This window comes from Rhinolophus ferrumequinum, chromosome 20 (assembly GCF_004115265.2).
Source record: "Rhinolophus ferrumequinum isolate MPI-CBG mRhiFer1 chromosome 20, mRhiFer1_v1.p, whole genome shotgun sequence".
NCBI lineage: Eukaryota > Metazoa > Chordata > Mammalia > Chiroptera > Rhinolophidae > Rhinolophus > Rhinolophus ferrumequinum.
Window position 1 is genome coordinate 26,742,477 of NC_046303.1, and position 25,227 is coordinate 26,767,703.

The window sequence follows — 25,227 nt, forward strand, 5'->3', positions numbered from 1 at the left end:
AGCCTCATACACTGTTCCTTAGTGACCTCACAGGCCCTGCCTGGACATCACTTACTTTCTTGTGGCCCTCACAACAGACACCACTGTACTCCAGGTTTCACACCAGTGCCCAGCTCCCTCTGCAACCTGGGCTCAGCCACTCACCAAGAACCGCAGATCAGTTCTGGCCCAGGCAAACCAGCACACTTCACTTCTCTGTCACCCAGGAGGCTGCAACTACACTTTCTCTAACAGTTTGAACCCTGGCCTGTAGGAAGGGTCATCCTCACAAATCTGTCATTCCTTGGATTTCTCCTTCAACCCTAGAGTATACTTTAGAGTTCTTTTATATCTTAGGGTTATTCTTGTATCATAGCTTAATAATTCTTTAAATTAAATTTCCCTTTTTAAATGACTCTATGGGTTCTGTCTCCTGATACACATTTTTTTGTTTGTTTGTTTCAAGTGTACAAAACAATGATATACTCTTAAAGTGAAACACATATAGGTTCAAACCTGACTATTCATCAGCTTGTGGTCTTGAGAAAAACAGAATTACTTAAATGATCTGAGCCTTGGGTACTACACCAATAAAATGGGAAATTTTACCGCTTGTCTCATCATAGGGTTAATATTTGAATTAAATGGGATTATGGGTATAAAGGCAAATGTAGGTACTCGGTCTTTCCTCCTCCCTGTTCTGATCTGCAGCCTACTGTCCATTTACTCTATGCCAACAAGATACAAAGAAGCAATCAAATGAAAGGGTATAACTCAGAAAATCAGAGTAAAAGAATAGACTAGTCAAAAGCAGATACATTACAAAGCAGGTGTATTAACCCAACAGAATTATGACATCAACCTTCCAGCATCTGTCTCCTTGAAAATTCCATCCTGATTAGGGCACAGTTCACAGCTAGGGGAAACACCACATTTACAGGCATCACAAAACCAAGGTTCAGTGGAGTTTTCAGAAGCTGAACTCATAATAGAGTCACTCTCTCCGTCAACTCCATAGCAACCTAAAAAAAAAACAAAAAGTATGATTAAACAATTTATTTGTTGAGCTCACATTTAGAAAACCACAAAAGAAAAAGGGAAGGGAAGTAGAGAAAATTCTGAAAAAGCTTATAATAATGATATTAACATCAAAACACAAAAGTGGAATCATTTTATAAACAATGCTTTTTCACCTACCATAGTATATGCAATAAAATAAATTTTTTAAAATAGTTTTAGACATACTAGAAAAGCAAGGGGAGGGGGGAACCTATAGTTCTTTTAAGCTTTTTTAAATTTAAATAATTTACTTAAATATGAGTTTTCACAAAATAAAATCAGACTGAGTCTAAGAGCTATTGATTAGTAAATATCTATTGAGCTCCCTTTGTACTAGACAATAAAATCTATACAAAAGACTATAGTCATGCAAAACAAAGATACAAACATAAAAGCCCTTGATTTAATTTTGGAGATGGCAAATTAAAATACATTATACAACCGTAAGTGCAAAGTTTTAGTAAAAGGAAAATAAAACAGAGAAACACACACACACACACACACAAATGAGTGCTACAGAACAATTTGGATAGTTCAGACTAGAGTTAGACAAGCTGAGTTCCATTCACAAACCAGCCAGCCTCTAGCTATGTGAGGTATTTGTTCTTTTTAAACATTTATAATTCTATTAATAGCTTCTGTAAAAATTTATTCATAATCAAAATGAATGAAAACAAGAGATTACTCTCTTTTCCTCTTCTCTCTCACTAATAACTCATTCTGAGAGGAGTTGGTTAAATCATTTAAGCAGATAATGTTATAAAAATTTTTAAAGATCCTCATGAACACACCAAAGATTATTTGGGATCGATCTTTACATTTTAGAGTAGGACACGTTTTAAATATATATGTGTGTGTGTATATATATAGATATGTGTACACACATATCTATATATATACACGTGTGTATATATATAGAGAGATATGTGTACACACACATATATATATATACACGTGTGTATACACACACACAATCACACACACACACACACACTTCAACTACCTTCCAATTATCAAAAGCAAAAGGTTTCCTTATTAACTCAAATATGCATGTCTGGAATTATAAATAATATTTTTTAGAGAATTTTTATAAGTTTATTTGAACCAAAACTGACTACAATTGCCAGGAAACAAGATCTCAAATGCTCCTCTATAAATAATAGTTGAAGTTATTATTTGGGTTTCCAGATCTGTGTAAAAATTTTATAAAATCAAAAAGATTTTGCCTGATTTTGACTATAAAAAAACTATGCTGCACTAGTGATGGGTTACAATAGAGAGCATTTCTCTGGTGATGACAGTAGTCATGACTCCTAAAAATTCTGCTTTTCCTAAATGGTGCTGGACAAATACCAACTTTATATAATCCAATTGCTCTTCCTCTAGAAAGGAAGACATGGCATTCATGGTAAAATTTGCTTTAGGAAAGAACTTCATGCATACATAGTAGTGAAATAGATCACGGCTTAATTCTAGTCCAAATGTATGCCCTTTTCATCTTTAGGCTTAGGCATTTTTGTGATCTCCTACCTCTCGAGATAGGTCACTTCTACAAACATCCAAATATCAACCATCCAAGGACCCTACAGACCAGGTTTATTCTAAGAGGGTAGTCTTAATGCTAAATTCTAAGGGACACCAAGAGTAACCTCCAATAAACAGAAGACATTAGGAAAACAACTGTGAGAATCATGTAAGTAACGATCACCTCTTAAAAGGCTCTACCACTTGGTTAAGTTTATATACAGAGGGTGCCAAAAAGATGTATACACATTTTAAGAAAAGAAAACTGTATTAAAATTGTAATACTCAATATATACCGATAACAAAAGATGAATACAAGTCACGTTTAACTTCTGCAATTACAAGAGGTGTTCCAAGTGGTTACCAACAGCGTACAGACCCTTCTGATGACAGTGAACTACTGCTTGTGCACCATTGACCAAAGTGTCCACTTGTATGCATTTTTTTGGCACCCCCGGTATATCCAATGTAAGGTCATGTGATTATCTGAACTGGCTATACACTAAACAGATAACAGGAGCCTAAATTGGGAATGCCTTCTTACCACCAAAGATACCCAAATTAAAAAAAAAACAAAACAAAACATAATAACTATATAAATGAAATACTGAGTCAAATCACTCAGAAAAAGAACAACATACAATTAGTAAATAATTTTAAAGTAACATTAATTTACTAGCTGTCATTTAATAGGTCAACAGTCATGTGTAACTATTTTATTCATACAATACTACCACTCAATACAAATTATAATTAAAATAGCCTAGTAGGCAGAAAACTAAAAGTTGATTTGTAACTATGATTTACATAAGCTGCTTCAGGCAAATCCAACAATTGCCATCTTATGCTTTTCAAAGGCTTTATAGTAGTGAAACTTAACATAATGTAAAAGTCATATAAAAGAATGCCAAAGAAAAGATTTCAAAGGAGCTAGACTTCGGTATACAAGATAGATAAGCAAAGTAATCAAAACTCATTGATTTCTTTAATATCATTAAATTGTGGTTGGTAAGCATCATCTTCATCACTTCTGTTCAGATGTACATTTTTCAAATGACAAATCATAAAATGAAAAAGGAAATACAATTTTCTTCTCGGGAGCAGTTATTGATTGTCACCAATAAAGGACAATTTTTCGGTAAAGGAACAGTAAGAATAATACTGTATTCAAAGACAAATCATAAAACAAAATAAAAATAGTCAATCTGTTTTCTCAAAGGGTTATGCAATAACACAAGGGGAAAGAATCTATTTTCTTTACAAAATAGTGTTCCTTTGAAGCAAATTCTTTCATCTGTATTCACACAAAAAAAGCAATTACCAAGATAATAAATCCCCCAAGGGGCTATGCATTTTATTCATTTCATTCACCAAAATCAAGGTAAATTACAGCAGTTCACTTTTTTAGAATATAATGAAATTTCAGTTCTATATTTTAAAGAATATACTTCACACAACAAACATGTGCACAGAGCTTTAACACCTAGGAACGACCTCAGAAATGATTTCTGAGAGCTTGTCTCAGAAAATTTCTACTTTGTAACCTAGAAGATTGGTTTCATGCAAGCTCAAAGAATAACCAGCAAGTGGATAAGTATTTCTTCTTCAGCCTCACTACCCCTGAAAACTAACCCACACCATGTAATCACCTTTACAGAGTTCTCTCTTTGCCCTTCACCTGCCATGTTCCCCATATTTCTTTGCCGTAACTGTTGGGTTTACTCAGCTATAGACCAAAGTTCTAGCACTTTATAACCACTCTAATCCATTTTAATTAATGACTAAATGCATTTTTAAATCTTTTTTTCTTTCTTCCATACTAAACAGAATTTAAACTACTGTAAAACAATGTTTATTCTACCTATCTAATTGAGTAAAATATACGAAAGGTGATTGTTCAATATGATTATGGAAAATAACTTTTTTATTAGGGTAAATGTATAAAATTAAAAAAATTATGGACATACAAAATCCATTCCACATGGATTAATCATGTTTTCAAATGAGTAAACATAGAAAACATGTTTCCACAGCTAATTAGGATCAACTTGTAAGTAACACATGCAACCTACACAAATCATATTTAAGGAAAAAGAATATAAAATGTGTTTACGATTGTTTTGAATTAGGCAAAGGTATGCATAGTCCAAATGAGTGGAAATTCCCCCATTCAACTTGTCACGAGGGACCAGAAGGCCTGCAGTTTTCTACCTTCCTGCTATGTATCTGAACAAACTGTATCTCTGAGACTGAGTTACATCATCTGCAACATGTATTTAACATTGTATCTATCCTAATTATTTCTCAGTATAGAAAGGAAAAAAATTGGAACATAAAAGTTGCCATTTAAAAACTTAAAACACTTTTTTCTATATTTAACATCCTATACCTTGACCTCCGACTACAAAATCCACTACAAGATTTTAAAATGAGTAATGTTTGTGAGTAAAGAACTTATAATATTCATGACACCTGTCAACAATATATCCTAAAGCATAAAAGAACCAAAGTGCCTTTTGACTTATAAAGTCCAAGTGATTATAACTTGAACATACTTTACTACCCACTCATGAGGATATATTTTTGCATACACTAAGAAATAAAAATAGTCTAGAGCTAGGCTAACAGCAGAATGAAAAATAAACAAATGGGGGGACACATCTCATAGTAGACCAGATCTGATTTAATGCATAACAACTAAACTTAAGGGTAAGTGCTGGCAAGTGCACTACCTAATGCTCTGTCTTGTACTGTGACACATACTGACACTTTTCTTCAGACACTGTGCAGTCAACACATCAAGATAACTGACATCACAGTCGGGTACCCTACCATTACCAGTCAGTTACAAGATCTCGTCACAAAGGTGTTTACACTAAATGACAATTTGAAACCCTTCCATTTCAAAAAGAAAAGAGATTTATCCAGATGAAGTGAGTCCTCTGAAAAGTAATCAGACAATCATATTTAAAGAGCAACATTTGGAGTACTATCTTTTAGCAAAACCTCAACTTAAAAGTCTCTCTTAATTATGATTCCTTCAGGAGTATGTTTAAAAAGAAGGAGGGGCGGGGGCGGGGGGAGAAGGAGGAAGGAGGAAAGAAAAGACAAAGGAAAACACCAAAACACTAACTACGGTTGTCTGCATATTTGGACTATTCAAAATGTTTTTTTCTACTCTCTGTTCTATATTTCCCACAATTTTATTTAATGTTCATGTATTATATTATGATAGGCAAATAGTTTTCTCTAAAATAAAGCATTCAAGTAGCTCATGTTTAACTAGGAAATGGTTAAGGGAAAGTTGCATGGCTGAATTACATTTACTAGGCAACTGCATTTTTGAAAAGCAAACAAATCCTAGCAACACTAACTTCCTATTATACTTTATAAAATTTCCCTTTCTCTGAATTAATTAATTTTAGATGAAAATTCATTTTGGGACTTAAAAGTAGTAGAGAACAATCTACAGATGTGACTGTATAAAAAGGAACATTCTGAACACTGAAAAATACCACAAAGTTAAAAGGTACAGGTCAGGATCAGGATAAAAAAATATTTGCAAGGGTGGAAAAATCATTGTAATACATACAGCAGGCAAAGGATTAACACTAAAAAAAGAATTCCAGTAAGTCAATAGGAAAAAGACACGTAAAACCTATTGAGAAAGGACAAAGGAAATGTACAGCAAGTAACAGCAAATGAAATGCAAATGGCCTGTTGGGAAGGTCATCACCAGTTTGACCCAAGAGCTGGACCTGGGCAGCTGGAGGCTCCCAACCCCTCCCTTGTACATGGAATACGTGTTCCACTTGCCTTCCCGGCACTAGATGCTGCCCAAGGACACAGCCCTGAGATAGAAATGTGCTGCTGAGACTACCTGGACTGGATATGTGACCAACTCCAGTTACGGCTTCTATATAAACTTTAAAAGATTCTGGCTGCCGGATGAGTGAAGATACTTGTCTTGCTGCAGCCCTAGGCAAGCCTCCTAAGTTCTTTTACTGACTAAACCTGCCACCTACCACTCTCGAGTGATCTATCTGTTCTCTCCCTGCCCTCTAGGGGAAGGGGGCCAGTTTCTGATTTCAACTGGGAGTCTCTCCCATGGTTCCCCTCCAATCTCACTGCGTAGCCATGTGTTCCCCATCTCCACTGAAGTGCGAGGACCAATCTACTACTTTCTAGATTGCACATCCAATCTCACTGCTTTAAGTAACATATGCAGGCTGATGACTCTCAAATTTTTATCTCTAGTCCCAACATCTTACCTCCACTCCAGACAGTTTAAAACCAAATAAGGGAACATTGCAATGGTCTCCCTAAATGGTATTCCTGATTCCCACCTTGGACCCACTGCAGTCTACTCTCAACCCAAAAGTCAGAGTGGTCCTTCCAAAATATAAATCAAATCAGATTAGATTAATTCTCTGATCAGAACTCATGGAAGTCTTCCTCTATCCCTCATAGTAAAATCTAAACTCAGTACTATGACCTGCAATGCCTCACCTGTTTGCCCCAATCTCTACCCCACCACTAACCAGCCGGCTCACTCAGTTCTAGCCATGCTACTCTCTGTGCCATTATTCCAAGCACGTTCCCACTTCAAGATCTTTATATTCACTCTCCCTCTTCCTGTTCTTTCCCCAAATATCCATATGGCTGCTCCCTCACATTCTTCAAGTTACTGCCCAAATAACACCTTATCAGAGACAAACTTCTATCTATCCACTCAACCAGCTCCACCCATAGCATTCCCAATATCCCTTGTCCTGCTTTATTTCTCTCCATTGTCCAGATCACCCCCTGATATATATTTATCTATTGTTTTATCATTTCATTGCCTGTCTCTCTTACCAAATATTAAGCTCCGTCAAGTCAGCAATTTCTATATTCTGTTTTTTTTATATGCCCAAAACCTACAGAATACGTAGCACACAGAAGATACTCACCAAACATTACTAAAAAGAAATTAACGAATAATAGAAATAGAAGACATTCCCACAGTGAGCCTTAGCAGCAAGAGGGCAGCTGCATACGAAGGCAACAGAAGTTAAAGAAGCACAGGCCCCACAGGTGGCTAAGGTCCCCTAAGTCCAGCAGACTCCCAGAACTACCTGGGAGGAGGGCTGTCATACCAGAAAGGCAGGTAAGGGCAAGGCCTTAGAAATAGTGTTCTGTGGTAGTCACGGCCCTGATAAGGAAAAAAAAAAATTAAGTGATAGGGAAGAATAATAACTTACCACAGAAAAACCTGGAAGACACCCTCTCAACCAAATGATCAAAATAAATCAATCAGCAACTGGACAAATGTGCTTCCTAATATGATACACTGAGAACACAACATAACCTCTATGGCATTCCTGCCCAAAGCACACAACCTAAATCTAATCATGAGAACACACAAGAAAAACCCAATATTAAGGATATTCTATGAAAGAACTGGCCTGTATTCTTCAAAAATGCCAACATCATGATACATAAAGACTTAGGATCTGTTCTAGATTAAAAGTGACTAAACATACATGACAACCAAATGTAGTACACCCTGGATTTTATTTTGCTACAATTGACATTATTGGGATAATTGGTAAAATGTGAATACAGTCGATAAATTAGATAATAGTATTCTATCAGTGCTGATTTCCTGACTTTGATACTTATTTGGTATGTAAGAGAATGCCCTTTTTCTTAAGAAATGCACACTGAGGTATTTTGTGGTAAAGGGGGGATATTATGTCTACAGTTTACTCTCACAGAAGTCAGAAAAACACTATTAACGAGAGAAGACAAATCAAATATAGCAAAATGTTACCATTGGGGAAATCTCAGTAAAGAGAATATAGGAATTCTTTGTATTACTCTTATAACTCTGTAAGTCAGAAATTATGTCAAAATAAAATTTTTAAGTAACAAATTACATAAAAGGTTAACAAATTAGGAAAAGTCCTTTTAATATATTACAGTAACTCCTATTTCAGATTTTAAAAGATTATCTCTATAAATTCTCCTTTCAAGTTCAACATTAAAAATAACTAAGAAAGAAGAAACTATATAACAGCCCTAAATTTAGAATGTAATTTTTAAAATACTGTTATACATTGCACTGGACTAACTTACTAGACTTTTTCTACATCTAAATTTCATTTAAAAACTGGAGATAAAAAATGCCATGAAGAAAAAAATACATAACGCTAACCATCAAAGAAATACTGAGGTTTCCACATAACATTTCTGTTTTAATTATTTAAAAACACATTTAGCGTGGGGGGAGGCTGAAAAGGGTAAAGGGGGTCAAATACACGGTGATGAAGGAGACTAAACTTTGGGTGGTGAGCATACAATACAATATATAGATAATATAATATTAATACCCTGGAAACTTATATAATCTTATTAACCAATGTCACCCCAAATTTAGAGTTAAAAACAAAAAAACACACATTTAAAATTAACATAATCTGAAAAATAACACCCATCATATTTTAAGGATTCAGTATGTCTTATATCAATTGAAACACCATGGAGTATTACAGAAAAAACTTAGAATAGTACAAATGTAAAAGAGTTGATTTTACTTATTGAAATGCAGTGTGAATCAGCAGTTTTTAAAAAGAGAAAAAACAAAGCAAAATTACCTTCATGGACTGTAATGCCACAATTGTCACACTGAATTATTTCATCAGCATCTTCGCTATTATCTCCAAGACAAACACAGCAAATCAGAATATGGTCCATTTTTTGAGAACTCCAGTTTTGACTCTTCTCAAGAATCAGCGAGTCCTAATATTAAAATATACCATAAAATCACATATTTAAATTAAAAGGTAACTTTAATAAAATTCTCTTTTAACTATTTTATGCATTTCCAAAATTATGGTGCATTCTCCATTCTTTTAGTAACTTCAGAGTATGCTACGTTTGGAGAAGCACACCTCTTTGTCAAGACCGTATAAGTGCCCTCTAATTTTTTAACTTCTCTGAAAGTCCCATATTCTCCCACCTCAAGGAAATGAAAAAAGTAAGCGTGCAACTAACAACTCTACATCTGCTTTGACATTCTAAATTATAGTCTGACCCCTTAAAGTAGGAGAAAGAAAGAATTAACCCACAAATAATTATTAACCCTACATACAGGTTTAAAAGTATAAAACATTAGGTTTCTACTCTTCGGAAACTTAAAATCCTACCTAGGGGAGACAAGACACACATATATTAAACAGGAAGAAATCAATTCAAGATAACACAAAAGCAAGTATGTATGTGATGGCATAGTTACAAACTCTATAATCCTTAAGTGCATAAGAGGAATTCAGAAGTTCCAGAGTCATCAAACTACTGGATAGATACATAAGCACCTACTGAAGTATATTCTGTGAATAAGGGTACAGAAAACCATCTAAAAAAGGATCTACTTGCTAGAAGAGTCAGATCACTCTATTAGGTTTATGTCAAAAATTATCTAGTGTAAATTGGTAATAATTGTAAAATAACCTAGCTAATTGTAAAATAAAAGGAGAAAGATACATTAATAAAGATATTTCAAGAAAATGAACAGTTTGATTTTTTAATTTAAACCTTCTGTATTATGGATTTAAATTTTAGATGATACGTTAACAAGACAATGATTCTCGTCATATTTAACAAATTTGTCTTAGCATTACCTATAATAAAAAGATGGCACTTGAGTCTGTATATGTTCATTTAAGAACCTAATCATATTCAGAAATAAATTAATAAATTAGTTCCATGTCATATAGTCATTAACTTTATTGTTTCATATTAACGTTTTTTAAATATTCTTTTAAACTGACCAATATTGAAAGGTAATACTTAGAGTCATCATTTCAATAGCAATTAGTGACATCTGAATAACACTTGAGTGTCACCATTAATAACACTTTCAATATATTTCTGTGTAATACATCTAAACTTGCAGTTGATCTGTAAAGCAAATCAGAAAAGAATGCAAAAGTCAAAAAGAATATATGCCATTTCTCTAGCGAATTCTAGTACTTTAAAATTTTGTATTTTGCTTCTTTTGTTATAAAACCAAATAGTTTAGGGGCTTTGGACATGAAAAGCAAATAAAAGTAAAAACTTCCTGAAAAGAAAACTCATGTTTTACAGGATTTTGGTACAGAGAGCAAGACAAAAATCTACCCAGATTTTCATCCCATTAGCCATGCTTCAATGTAACATCTTTTGACTTAAAGCCAAAAGTTCTTTAGTTTCATTCTCAGCTCTCATTTAATAGGTGTTGAACCTTGAAGGTACACTTTTCTCATCTGTAAAATGGGATGATAAAAATCATACCTACCTCAAAAGGTTGTTGTAAGAATTAACAAGATAATGTGTGCAAGAATATTCCCGAGACATACTAGATACTCAATAAATGTTCATTCCCATTCTTCTTTCCTCTGTACTTCTTGTAGGTGGTTCAAGAAGAGAAATATAAGCTGACCATTTATTACACTGGGAAATCTTCCTTGGAACCCCAAAAGAAAAGTCGTAAGCCTCAATTAGCACAACCACTTTAAACAACTTCCCATGGTCAGTCCAAATAAGACGTTTTTCTTAGACTACTACATCGAGGTTAAAAAAAAATCACAGGCTAGAAAAAGACCAAATGAACAACCAGAGTTGGATGACTGAGAGGCTACTCTGGTTTATGGACTCAACAATATTTCTCTCGTGGAATTACAACTAAACAGGCCTTGAATAAGGTTTACCCATGTGGGAAACAAGTAAATTTTTATGGATCAGAAAAATTGACATCAATAGGTAGCTCTAATTCCATTATTTTCAAATTTTTCCATTTTTCTCAAAAACAGTAAGTAGCTAAATTATATGTCTACATCAACTTCACTCCACACATATTGTCATTTAGAAGCAGAAAAAACAAAATTAACTGGTATTTGTGACCCTCTGATTCCCATCATTAAATACTCTTGTTACAAATATAATAATGAAGAGAGAAGCAGGGCCACTAGAACTCTACAATATTTCCAAACCAAATGGCTGACAATGATTCCATGGGAAAATCCAAATAACACTCTCTTAAAAAATTATGCTCTAATTGTCATGAATAGATCAAACGTAAGTTTAGCACACTTATAATCAGAATATAAAAGCCAATTCAGTATCAATTTTATCAGCATATTTCTAAAGCTGTATATAATTTTTCGAGTGTCTGCAGAAAAAAGTTAAGCTAAAGTTTTTACCACAAAATACATCATTTTAAAGTATGATTTTTACATAAAAATAGAAATCAGAAAGTGGGTTTTGAACGGTTCAAGAGTATCACCTAGAATATAACTTTAATATTATAGAATAATTTAAAGGACTCTACTGGTAATTACAAAAATAAATGGGCCACTATAGTAATAAATTATAGTAAATTATTTCATTTTTCCCTTGGGATTTAAAATTTATACCAAAAATGATAATGTTGCCCAATGTTCTCCATGGATCTAAAATATATTTAGTGTTTATTTAAATATGTATTCCACATAGATGATTATAAATAATATACCCAACAGGATAAATTATATTTGAATTGTACATGTTTTTAATAGAATGGAATTCCAGTTTTACTCTTCATGTAAAACCAGAACTAAAGGAATCCTATTGCCCAAAAGAGAAAAAAAAAAATCAACATACAAAGAAGTCTGACCAATATTTCTTCCTGTTTTTTTTTTTAATAAGGTTAAATTCTCAAGAATCTCAAGTAATTTTTGAATAGATTTACAAAATTATTTTTTTAGGCCTTACAGCAATTTGTTTTATTTTGAAATGTGTAAAAAGGCAGTTGATTAATAAATAAGAAGCTCTAAACACAAATGACTATTTGTAAACTTTGGCAAAATGTTTACATTTTAATTAGCAAATCAGATAACAATTGCCATTTCCTCATAAGACAAGACATCTAATCCATTTAACATTAACAGAGCCTTTCATTAAAGCAAAACAAAAAAAAACTTCTCTCTGAAATTTCTGTTAATATGATTTTCTGTCATGTATTAATTCTCATCCAAAGCTCCAGTTTCAAAATCCTAAAAATGGGAACCATTTTCTGAAAATGCTACATAGCTCCACCCAAAAAATTTACTTCAGAAAACTACAAGGCAAAATAACTTTAGCGAATCTCAAAGCTTCAAGATAAAAGTTTGAATAGGACACATAATCATATTGAGGGGATGGTTCAAACTGCGTTAAATTCAAAAAAATTCCGTAGCACCACTGACAAAGGCAAGTGTCCACATGCAGAAAATGTATTTTATCCAATGCCCAATTCTAGAACAGTAGTTCTCAAGGTGTGGTCTGGGAACTCTCCTTCAGGGAGGTCCAAAAGGTAAAGGCTATTTTCATAATAATATTAATGTAATTTGCCTTTTCACTCTCTCTTATGGATGTAAGGTGAGGTATTCTGAGTTTTAATTTGGAACTGTAAATATCGATATAACCTACCATATATAATAATTGGGATCCTCGATCATTTTTTAAGAGTGTAAAGGAGTCCTGAGACGAAAATGTTTGAGAACCACTGCCTAGAGTGTTATAAGGCCCGTGACATAGGTATATTAAGACCATTAAAAGTCAATAGTTATAAAAGGCCCCTGATCAAAAAAAAATATCAAAGCCACTAAGAAACTTCAAAATTATTGAAGTGCCTAGGCATCATTTATATGATACCCAACATCATTTCCATACCTAGAACCTGACTTAGCAGCCAAGAGAAAAGTTTATCTGCTTATAAACTAAATACAATTCTATTATATATTTCTAAAGCCACATTTTTAGCTATTTCTACTACAAAGTAGTGTTTGAAAACTTAAAAGTAAAAACAGAAAAATAAAACTTCAAATATAGTATGTATGTATTAACGAATGGATACTTGCCAAGGCATAACTACCTAAGATAACTAGGAAAATAAGATACAAACATTGGCTATAAAACAGCAAGGGTTACCTTTAGTCATCTTTTTACAATTGAATATCTAATTTGAGTAACATTTAAATAGAACTAAAATCATCAGAAATTACTGAAGAATTCAAATAACAGTCTTGGGGGGCAAAAACCGTTATCAGGCTTTCAGGTAGAATATTATTGAGGGAAAATTAACTTGCTGTTAAGTTCTACATTTCTGTATAGGGTAGAGCAAAAGGAAAATTAACATAAATTAACAAGAGGAATTAATTTAGCTATTTAAGAACAAATAAGGCACTTTTCCAAGAAATGCTCTGGAATCTCATTCCTTTAGGATTGTTAACCTAAATATATAAAGTCCCATTATTTATTAAAGTTATTTCTCGTAGAAAAAAACTAAACAGCACGTGTGGCCTTTAAATGTATCACAAAAAATAGTCTACAACCTCATAAGCAATACGTTATGTATTACAGATTATTAACAGATGGATAATGTACACATTTTATGTGGCAAATTTCTAAACATATGGAGGTATTCCCCACACCTTAATACTCGTAAATCTAACCACTCTGGCTCTATCATTAGCCAGCCTACTTTTTGTGAATGTCAGGCTAATAAAAATGAAGTAAGGAAGTGATGCTGCCAAAGGTGAACTTCTTCAATAACTATAGATTGAATACTAAGTGCTATAAAACAGACTGGATACATACCTAAATCAAATAAGAACAATTGGTTTTTCCATACTTCTAATTCCATAAATTAGCATTAGGAATATGCAACTGCCTGTGCTACAAATTATAAACACTGCCATGTTTCCCCGAAAATAAGACCTAGCAGGACAATCAGCTCTAATGTGTCTTTTGGAGCAAAAATTTATATAAGACCCGGTCTTATTTTACTATAATATAAGACCGGGTCTTATTTTACAATCAGACCTGGTGTGATGTGATGTGATATGATGTGATACCGGGTATTAATTTTTGCTCCAAAAGACGCATTAGAGCTGATTGTCTGGTTAGGTCTTATTTTCGGTGAAACACGGAATATTATATTCCAAATGACAATTTGCCTTTTACCTAAAGGTAAGAATTAGGATAGGACTGGAGGCAAGCAATATTCTTCCTATGAGAGTGGGCAAACTAGATGTTAAACAATGTTTATACGATAAAATATTAATTGCTGTTTCATCTCTACCGACGTATAAACCCTCACAGACTGCTACATATTATTTGGGTAAAAAAAAAAAATCACCAAATTTTTAATACTGTACAGTATCATTGTGTGTCAATAAGTCAATAACACCCAATGAGAGCAATGATACTTTTTTTTTCTTTTTTTTAAGGAGGGCACAGCTCACAGTGGCCCATGCGGGGATCAAACCGACAACCTTGGTGTTATCAGCACCATGTTCTAACCAACTGAGCTAACTGGCTACCTCCACCAAATTTTTAAATGAAACTTACTTAAAATAGATAATCACTGCTATATAGAACTTATAAGCAAAAGAAATGTAAGAAAACAAAGCATAAAAAGAAAACTTTTCTACCAGTTTAACCTATTTCAGTGATATGGAAAGACAAAACAACAAGTGCTTGGTAAAGTGAAAAAAGTAAATTTTCGTGACTATAAACACATTAACAAAAATGACAGACTTAATTATTATAGTTCTACATGTGATGTAACAGATACATCTACATGTGAGAAGACAACTCAATCTTTCTTTTGAAGAAAAACATATACATAAACACACAGACAGAGACACAACTGTGTTTGACTGAAGAGTCTTGACTGTTGCATATCAGGCCCAATGGATAAACCTAACTTTCGGCAGTAGAACTTCAAGTGGAAGAACTGAGTCATTACTGTAGTTTTATGATAAAAATGTTTGTTTTATGACACAAATGTTTGTTTTTCTTTGTAGAGAGAGCTTATTCACTAAATATATGTGAACATATAGTTCATATTTACTCCCATACATCTAAAGCAAAGATTCGGTGACTATTCAGATGATGGGTGCCACAACCGGTAAAGGAATTAACCTTTTAAATGAGTATCTAAAAGTCTGAGGCAATCATTAAGCTGTTCGTTGCCCTCCTCTAAAAGTATTCTAGAAGTCTAAATTTTTACATGGATATGGACATAAGTAAGTTGAAAGAAAGGAGAACGTTTTCATAATCCACTTATCACCATTCAGCAGTCCTATGAACAAGGGGGTGAGAAGATAGAAAGGGGAAAGGAAAACCCTACCATTTCCCAAGTCTATGGATATAAAAATATTTCTCGAACTATATAGACTGTGAGCTCCTTGAGGACAGTGATTGTGAGCTCCTTGAGAACGGTGACAAACAGCAGATACTCAATAAAGGTTGGTTGACCAAATGAACAAATGCTATAGTTAGGGCGCTCATCCGCTCCCATCTCTGTCTATAAATAGGATTCAAGTAAGCTACTTAATATAACGAGTAGAATGGTTTACAGAAGAATTCCCTTTTCCCCAGACAGACAGATAATCATAGAAATTGGGTTGGTCTACCTCATTACTCTTGCTTTGAGATAGTGTCAGGCTATCATTGGTCAGTTCTTCATCATCAGCACTGTTTCTGCTAAGAACTTTACTCTTCTTCTTCTTGCACCCCCCTTCACTGGCAGGGCTGCTATGATCTTCATCATTGCCTTCATCATTCTCATCCTCATCACTCCCACTTCCCTCATCCTCATCATCCTCATTGTCTCCATCACTTCCTTCTTTCTGAGATGCAGATCGTCCCTTTCTCTTTACTACAGTAGGTCGCCAATCATTGTCATCTTCACTATCATAGTCATCCATGTCGTTCAGTTCTTCCATAGATACGAAGTCCAAAAGTGGTCGATTTCGACGAAGGTTCCACTTTTTTGGCTCACTGACTTGTTCCTCTGTGGTAGCTGTTGTAGTGGGGGCTAAAGGAGAGGTGTTCACAGCAGGAGGACTTGTGGCTGGTGTGGCAGCAGCAGCAGAAGCAGCCACATTATCAGATAGTGTTGCTTTTTCTTTCTCCTTCTCTCTCTCCTTCTCTTTCTCCTTCTCTCTCTCCTTCTCTTTTTCCTTTTCTTTTTCCTTGTCTTTCTCCTTTTTCTTTCTAGGTCTTTCTCCATTCTCTTCTTCTTCCTTCTTTTCCATTTTAATTAACTGTTTTTCTGTCGACAGTATTTCTTCCTCCGCAGAATTTTTAAGTTGTTCTTCTTTTACTTTAATATCTTCATTCAGTTCTTCCTCTAAAATATTTTCTTCAGAATCACTACAGGAACCTTCTCCACTGTCCTTTGAAGGATCTTCACTTCCATTACCACTCCCTTCAGAATCTGTTGAAAATATGAGAAAAAAAAAAAACCACACATATGTATATACATACACACACACACACACAACGCTGACAAATGAAACCACCAAAATTTGTGAATAACTTGCAAAACAATATAAACAAATTTAAGTCAAAGAATGGTAGACATTCCCAACCTGATTAAATAATAAATCAATGAAGTTGGTATAATGGTTTTAGTTCAATATAGCACTAATGAAGATGAAAAATGTAACTAAATTAACAAATGCTTTAAAAAAGAGGAGCACTATTTTGTGTCATACAGCTCACGCTATATTTGATACTATACAGGGCAATTTTTTTCTAAAAGTAAATGTGATTCTTTTTAAACTGGGCATTTGATTTTTAACTTAATGATAATGTACACCAAAATCTTCTTCCCTTACATCTTCCTTTCATAAACTGTATGGACTTATAAGCACTGAGTGTCCTTCAAAACAAGAGAAATCTGGCCCAAAAAACTTTGTTTCATTTATTTCTTACTTTACCCAGTAAAAATGAGCATAGATATTTATGACAGTCAACTTGTACCACATCCCTAATATACCAATCAATTTTAGGAGTACGAAGTACACAGATGAGAAGAAACAATAGCGATGGCACAGAAAATGGAAGGTCCAAGAAAGTTATCAATTTTCCTTCTTAGGATACCATTCATATCAATAAAAGAATCACTTAAACTTTCAAAAATCCTAAGCAGTAACTGCTATACCCCCTACAATGAAATAAATTAATGATTTTTAAAAAACTAATCCATCTTGCAATGAGCAACCATGGTAGTCACTAAAAAAGACAGGCTGAGTACATAAAGAGTTCATGCAGGACCATAAGCTTACTCGCAAGTTTCCTCCATTCCTGCCTACGGCAGTCCAGGCTCTCTTAGCCCAACATTACTCAATAAACTTCTAATTCTCTCTAATCCTCTTTACACCTAATCAAATAAATAAAAATCTAAAATATTTGGGGAGACGGATAAAGAGGAAGAGAAAAAGGAAGGGGAACAGGAGGAAGCAGGAAACAAACCAGTCATAGTCAAGTCATGGCCAAGACCAATCGCAAAATGTGTAAGGTGATGGATTTCCTGCACCTATAACTAAGAAAATGGTAATAATAAATGGTGAAAAAAGTCCATGTTTCCACACCATTTTAATTTCTGTTACTTCAACTAGCCTTGGCCTCTATAAGTAACTGGACATTCAATGTAAAGAAAGTTGTCTGTAATTAGTACCTGGTGTTTAAAATATCTCAGAAATCCTTTATAAATGACTGATTTAAAAAAAAAAAAAAAACCTGCAAATTATATTTAAAAAAAAAAGGCTACCATTCAGCAGATGTTGACTGACCTTATAAAATCATTGTCAATCTCAAGAGTATCATGCTGGTACCCACAGCTTATTCAGGACTGTCCGGAAAAAACATTCTCATCCTAAACAACCTCACATAGGACACAAGGGCAATACCATGTCAACAATCCCTTATCTGAAATTCTTGGAGCTAGATGTGTTTCACAATTTAGATTTTTAAAAAGTTTTAGAAGGGTAGCATGGTATATGCACAACATATCACACTAACACCTCCAGTGAGTTCTTTGGTACTATCTTATAACCACATAATTTCTGCAGTAAAAAGTATGAATATTTATCAGTATGATACATAAACACTACAAATAAACGTCGACCAGTTTCAGTCAGGTTTTACCATCAAATAAGTTTTTGCCAACTTAGGAAACACCTTTGGACTTGTAAGCTTCTTGGATTTCAAAAAGTGTGGTACCCAGTATCACAAATAGGTGACTTCTTTGCAGTCCAATAGCTCTACAAATCATTCAGAAAATTATGACTTTTTTTATAGGCTTACAACAATTAAACCCAACCTACCAAGAACAACTAAGTCTCGTAAAAAACAATAATTTCTAGATATCTTTAGATAAGGATCTAATAAATAATAAGCATAGTTGACTAAAAACTTCTAAGGCAAAAGAGGATCTCTGTGCACACTGACTAAAGAAAACTGAAACATCTTGCAAACAATGCCATAATCCAGAGAGCTGGGAGACGGAGCAAAGGTGCTTTTCTTCTGGGATCAATCTTCTAGACACCTTTGTAGAAGTATCTAGAAAGTACTCCTAATAATTTTACCAGTAAGAACATAACAGTAGATACAAAAGTAAGATTAATGGGGCACAAATGTGGGTACCTGATCAAAATTAAACCAATCAAACTAGTTACTTGGTAAATTTTATAAAATATCAAGAATTTTTAGAATTTTGTTTTGGTTATTGTTGCCAATGTCAATAAATTCATTCTTTTTCAAAGTAAAGGGAAATTGATAATCTGATTCTGTTTTTGTTTTGTAGTCATGCCTGAACAGAAAGCAATTTTTAAAAAGACTTAAATGCTTTATATTGTTAATGTATCATTAGAAGAATGTGAGCTTTTTCCACAAATCCAAATCCCAATAGCTTACCCAAACCTTCGTTCTCTAAATATAACACATTAGCCATACTCTACCTGCAGACATGGAAAATACATCAAATTTTATTTTTCTTTGATCTCTGAAAAAATAACTTCTTCATCTGATTAGTCATCACTTGTTTTTAATACATATGTACTTGAGGAATGAAGATAAACAGTAGTTACAAGCATAACTTGGTAATGACAATGAGAAAATCAGAGTCTTTGTCTATCTGTAATTATATTTTTGTAGGCTGCAAAGAAAAATTTCCTGTTACTACAAATTCAAACAATGACTCTGTGCCATGATCTAAATCCATCACTCTCACACCCTTAAAAAAAATAGGCTAGACTAGAGAAATAAGCCAGACCCATCAAATACAGCTATCTTAGGCATAAGGTGACCTTTCTTAAACAGACACTGTATCAAAATCTCTCCAAGCAATAGCTAGTTCAAAGAACAGATAGTTGAGGAATTTTTAAGTTATAGTATTTTTAAAAAACCAACCTTCAAGAATCCCTTCACAAATACTCAGTGGTTAAGTTTTCCCCATGACAAATATTAAACAATAAAATCCAAGACAAAAAATAAAAAAACAGTATGATTTAAATCCAAGTTGTGTTAGCCTTACAATATGAAGAATCATCTTTTTTCATCAACCCTAATTATTTAATTATTTTGTTCGTTGCTCTAGTGCAACAGTGATTAGTATTATAAATATACATAATAGATAACAGACAGATATCACCAGTCTATTGGTTATTCAGTTATCATCTTGAGGCCATTTCGACTAATCCTGTATATCTCTTTTTAAAAAGCCATTTCAGTCAACACAAGTCACCCTGTAGTTCAAGCTATGACAGTTTTGTCCCCCAGAAGACATTTGGCAGTGTGTTAGAGGCAATGGTTGCCATGAAAGTCCAGTTGGGGTGGAAAGTGCTAGGCAGGAAAGATGCTACTGCGGTTTACTAAGTAGAAGACAGGGGTGCTCCTACAATACACAGGACAGGCCTCCACAACAAAGAATTATCCAACACAAAATATCAAGAGTGCTGAGATTGAAAAACCCTGGTCTAACATATAAGGCCTCAACGTGACTTCATTCTACTTTCGCAGGTTCATCTCTTCTTCTATTTTTTAATTCAGTGCTGATCCAGGATTAACAAATGACATTTTCCAGCCTCCACACTTGAAAACTTAATGTTTCCCCCACCTAAATTGTTTCTCTTTCAGTTTCTAGTTCAACTCTTATTTCCTCAATGAATTCTCCTACATGGATCCAGTATAAAGTAGTCCAATCTCCTTTGAAAGACTTGAACTACATAAGTGATCAATAATGCCTTGTATCATCTATCCATTATTGTATTTAATTATTCCATTATCACTATTTCTTTGTGAATTTGCCGTAACATCCAGAAAAGTGCTTTTAAACACTACAGATGGTCAGTTAACTTATCTTGATCCACTTAAGATAGATTAAGCACAAAATATTACAAAGCAAAGTCTCAGCCTGACTCTTACAGTTAAATTATTTTCTGACAATTTCACCTAACTAAACTATGACTTAACACCTAAAGTTAACCATCTGACTTTGGCCATGGGGAACACTGCATTGCTAAATATTAGGTGGAAATACTACGTGGAACCTAACTAGGTTCCACGTAATATTTCTACATACGCGTATGGCATTTCTGGTGATTATTACCATAATTCTAATATATTCCATTTTAGGACTTATTCATTTTAAAATTTATTTATTTATTTATTGACTGCCTTCAATCAAAAGTGAGGAATTTAGCTCAACTTTTGCACTAGAGATAAAATAAAAAATATTCTATTTTCAGTTCATAGTTTCCTAATGATAGAGGCTAATAATTAACTGTCAATAATCACCTGCCAATCTTGTTGACAGATAATTTTTGAGCAATATTTACCTTTTTTGATTTTATCATCTGAGAAGCACATGAATAAAATTATGTTTATCTGCAAGGGCCTTAAATATAATAATCTTTCAGAATTGTCTATATTTATTCTTAAAGCCAAACGTAAATATGAATTTCAGATTTCAAAATAAAGATCAGAAGAAACTGATGTACAGAATCCTGATAAAAATTAACCAAACTAACCATTTTAAGTTCTCAGGAAGTCAGTAGTTCATTCAGTGAGTCATTTCTAGAGATTGTTTTCAAAGAAGCTATGATCAAACAGATTTTTATGTACTATTTCTCCACTTACAGTTTAATCTCCTATTCATAAGTAGGATTGGGATTCTACAACTTCAACATGTTTGAAAACCAGTGATAGTCTAATGTCTTATTTCCAGTAAGAGTCCAACTATCTCAGGCAGAGAAGAGAAAAGATTAAAACAAAACACAGGTAATCTAGAGTAAGCCAACATCTCAGCCATGAGGAACACCAATGTACCTTAACTAAAAGCGAAAAATATTCAATTTCTACTGGCTATGAACTATTTTAAAGAAAATAATTTTCTACTAAACTCTCATTTACAATAACATATAGAGAACTACAATATCAAGAACTACACAGATAAATTTTGACGTTGGATCACAAATGTCAGCTCCCCAAGGGCCTGGCAAGTAAATTATAAGTACAGCCAACTACGTATTATGACAAGAAAGAACAGTAGGTAAATATATTTTTAGTGCTTTTCGGTTTTTTGCTTTTTTTTAATTATCAGTCTAACAAAACTTATCCTACCATTTACCACAAATAATAGATAATTCCTGTCAACTCTGATAAGATTTAACAAGGTCAGGAATCTCAACTTAGCTTGATACCATAAATTATTTTGAGAAAGTAGTTTGTACCATTAAATTGTTTCAACCCTTGGAAAGAGAAATGACTCCATATCAATAAGCAAAAAAAAAAAAAATTATTATCTACAAAGTCAGGATTTACTGGCACAAAATAATTAGACTACTGAAAGAAATTAAGCTTTGGAGTTTTTCCCATAACAGTATTCAAATAAGTCATAATTTCTAAGACCAAACAATTTTTGTTACTGTTTACAACCTGGACCATAACAAACCAAAACGACATTCTAGTCAAGAATATTCATTATCTGCCAATGTTTTTACCAAGATTACTAAAGTAGGTTTGGATTTTACCTCCTTTCCCCCTTCCCTTTCTTTCCCTTCTTTGGAAGTACCGAACAACTATTAATAAATGGAAGACAAAAGAGCTGATAAGCAAAGGTCAAAAAACAATTAGTCAAGATAAGCTTAACAACTTTTGATTGCTGGGAGTGACCTCAATTAGTGACAACATCCAAGTAGTTTCATTTAAGATCATACCCTATCTACTATTAGGATCTAAGCAGTGAAAAGACTGTAAATGTTGGAATCAGAAGACATGTATTAGATCCATTATGTCCTGAGTGACGTCATGCAGGTTCTTTAAACTCAGTCCCCCTGTTATCTGGAAAATAGTATCTCCTTCACTGAGTTATTGTAAAAATTAAGTGATTTTGGAAACAAAAAGTTCTCAGCAAATCACCAAGCAAATTCTGATTGTTTATGCTATTAAAAGTAATAATAGTAACACAACACAACCTAACTTCATCCCTTCCTATCATTTCCTAGGAGGAAAAAAAGAAAAAGAAAATCCAGAAGGGCGAGAGATATGACTAAGCAAAGAAAACTCTCTACAAGAATATTTAAAAAACTGTTAAAAGGATGAAACTGGAAGGACTCTCATTTCTCACTTTATTTAAATTTCCATTAAAAGGGGCAGAATTATAAGTAACTTTTTTGCTCACATGTATCTTAGTATTTTTCACAAAAAATATTTAAATTATGTTTGGATACAAATTATTTTGTATCCATTTCTCAGATTCCTGCAATTAATACTTCATATGAATATATATATATATATATATATATATATATAGTACAATGAACAGAAGATACAAAGGAAAAACCATACTTTTGTTTTCCACTTGTATACAAAGTTCATTGTTTTTAAAATCACAAAATATAAAGAGGAAGCATGAATGCTTTAGACCTCAGAGATTTTTGAAAGGCCCAATCCAAAAGGTCCAGCACCCACCCCTAAGTACAACTTTTCTCTTGTAAGAAAGAGAATACACAAAAAGCAAAACTCCCATCAGAGGGTGCCAAGTGATCTAAAAAGAGAAGAACCCTGCTCAGGGGGTGTTCATGGCTCACATTACTCTAGGATGTTATTCTACCTCGGGTTATCTCTCAGGGTTTTTTCCTCTTTCCATAAAATAAGCATAAATATATTTTAAAGTAAAGAATAGAGAAAATGCTTTTGCATCTTCAGAATACTCTGCTGCTAATTATCTAAGTATCAACAAAAATCAACAGAAGCAATGACAGGATCTAGTGATAGGATCTTAGGGAAATGTGGGAAATCAAATGGACAAAATAAATGAAGTTTATGTGCTTTAGCTTTAAATTGGCATTTTAATCAAAACCCATTCTTTAAAATAAACCCAACTCCAGACAGCTGGGAAAAGGGAAGAAACATTTACCTGAGGCATCTCCAACTTTAAAATCACTGTCATCTGAACTATCATAATCGAGAGCTTCTAGCAGAGAAGCTGCCAAAGGCTTCACCTGCCTCCTCTTGGAGCTGCGATCCACTGTTAAGAAAAAAAAAAAAAACATCACATCGTCATTCATAATCACACCAAGCACCGGGAAGAGCTGTGGTGCGAGGGAACGTACAGAAGACCTCGTGCAGGGAATCTTGAGCTAATTCAATTCTCAGTAAAATGTGTTGGGGTAGGTTCGGGTGGGATCGCAGGCCGGGGTGGGCCGGGCAACGACCTGGGCTGCTCCAGCCCCCGGGTGCGAAGAAGGCGAACCCAGGCTGGCTAAAATCGACCCTCCTGCACATCTTGTGATGTTTCTGCGACTCGCTCGTAATCCTCATCTAGACACGGTAACAGTCAATAGAAAGAAAATGCAAAGGCCCAGGAATAAAAGAAGTTCATGATCATTCCCGCGATCCCTGAATGCGGAGCGTCCACGAATGGTCCAAGGTCCCGCAGGACCCTCCCACCCCCGCCCTGTTCTCCCAACCGCCCTGACTTCTAGAAGGCTGAAATGGACCTTTCTCCCCGCGGAGGCCTCCGACACTTACTAAGGAATCCGTGATGTGGTCGTTTGGAAGAGACCTAGGGAGAGGATGCGACAGCCCAAGCAACGCTGAAGTCGGGGACTGAGACCGCGGAAACGAGTCGTAAAGAGGCTATTTAAAATCGGCGATGCAGCCGATCGGACCCGATCGTCCCAGGTGCAGCCCTGCGGTCCCCTACCCGCCCCCCTTGCCCCGCCCCGCCCCTTAGTCCTCGCAGAACGGACCCCAGCCGCTCGCGCCCCTTCCCACGGCGCTCCCCGGGCAGAGGCGCCCTCGGCCCAGGCAGCGTGGCCAGCCCTGCAGCCCTGGGGAGTTAATTTCCCCCGTTAAAACTGTTAGAAAAAAAAAGAAAGAAAGAAAACTTTATTAGCCTGCACCAGAAGCAACAAAAGCCCCAGAATTTGCACAGTCCGAGGCCGATCGCCTGAGACAATGGGGAAAGCAACGACCCGGATACAGCTCTGAAGAGAAGGAAGTGAAAACACAAGGTAGAGCGCTGCAGCAGGGCCGAGAGCGCGTGCGCGGGATTCGCCGCCGTTCTCCCTCCCGGAGGAGGCAGAGCCGAACGTGAGTCGAGCGGAGCCGAGTAGTGCCGAGCGGTGCCCAGCGGGAACAGAGAGCCCTCCCAGACCCTGCGCGGCTCCACCCACAAATCCTTGAGGCTCCGCCCTTAGCCCAAATCCGTGGGGGTGCAATTTTTGATTCTGGTTTTTGTTTTTGAAGGATTTACTCAGAATACAGCTTCCACAAAGGGACGTTTGCTAACTTAAGTCACTACCAAAAAACAAAAGTAATACC

General features: G+C 34.8%; 1 protein-coding gene across 10 annotated transcripts in view; it reads right to left on the minus strand.

Annotated features, from left to right (window-relative positions):
* The window catches only part of PHF14 (PHD finger protein 14), a 175,300-nt gene extending 150,394 nt beyond the window's left edge, over nt 1-24,906 (minus strand). For 8 of the 10 annotated variants that reach the window (XM_033088431.1, XM_033088440.1, XM_033088430.1 and 5 more), the window contains exons 1-5: nt 24,015-24,237; nt 23,819-23,929; nt 16,026-16,831; nt 9,201-9,345; nt 842-1,001 (exon numbers count right to left, since the gene is read on the minus strand). In XM_033088431.1, coding sequence (XP_032944322.1) covers nt 842-1,001; nt 9,201-9,345; nt 16,026-16,831; nt 23,819-23,929; nt 24,015-24,222 — 1,430 coding nt within the window. In that variant the 5' untranslated portion in view covers nt 24,223-24,237. Of the gene's footprint in view, nt 1-841; nt 1,002-9,200; nt 9,346-16,025; nt 16,832-23,818; nt 23,930-24,014; nt 24,238-24,432 lie in introns of those variants that run through there. The other 2 variants (XM_033088438.1, XM_033088439.1) reach the window with 2 other exon arrangements.
* Nucleotides 24,907-25,227: the final 321 nt, after the last annotated feature.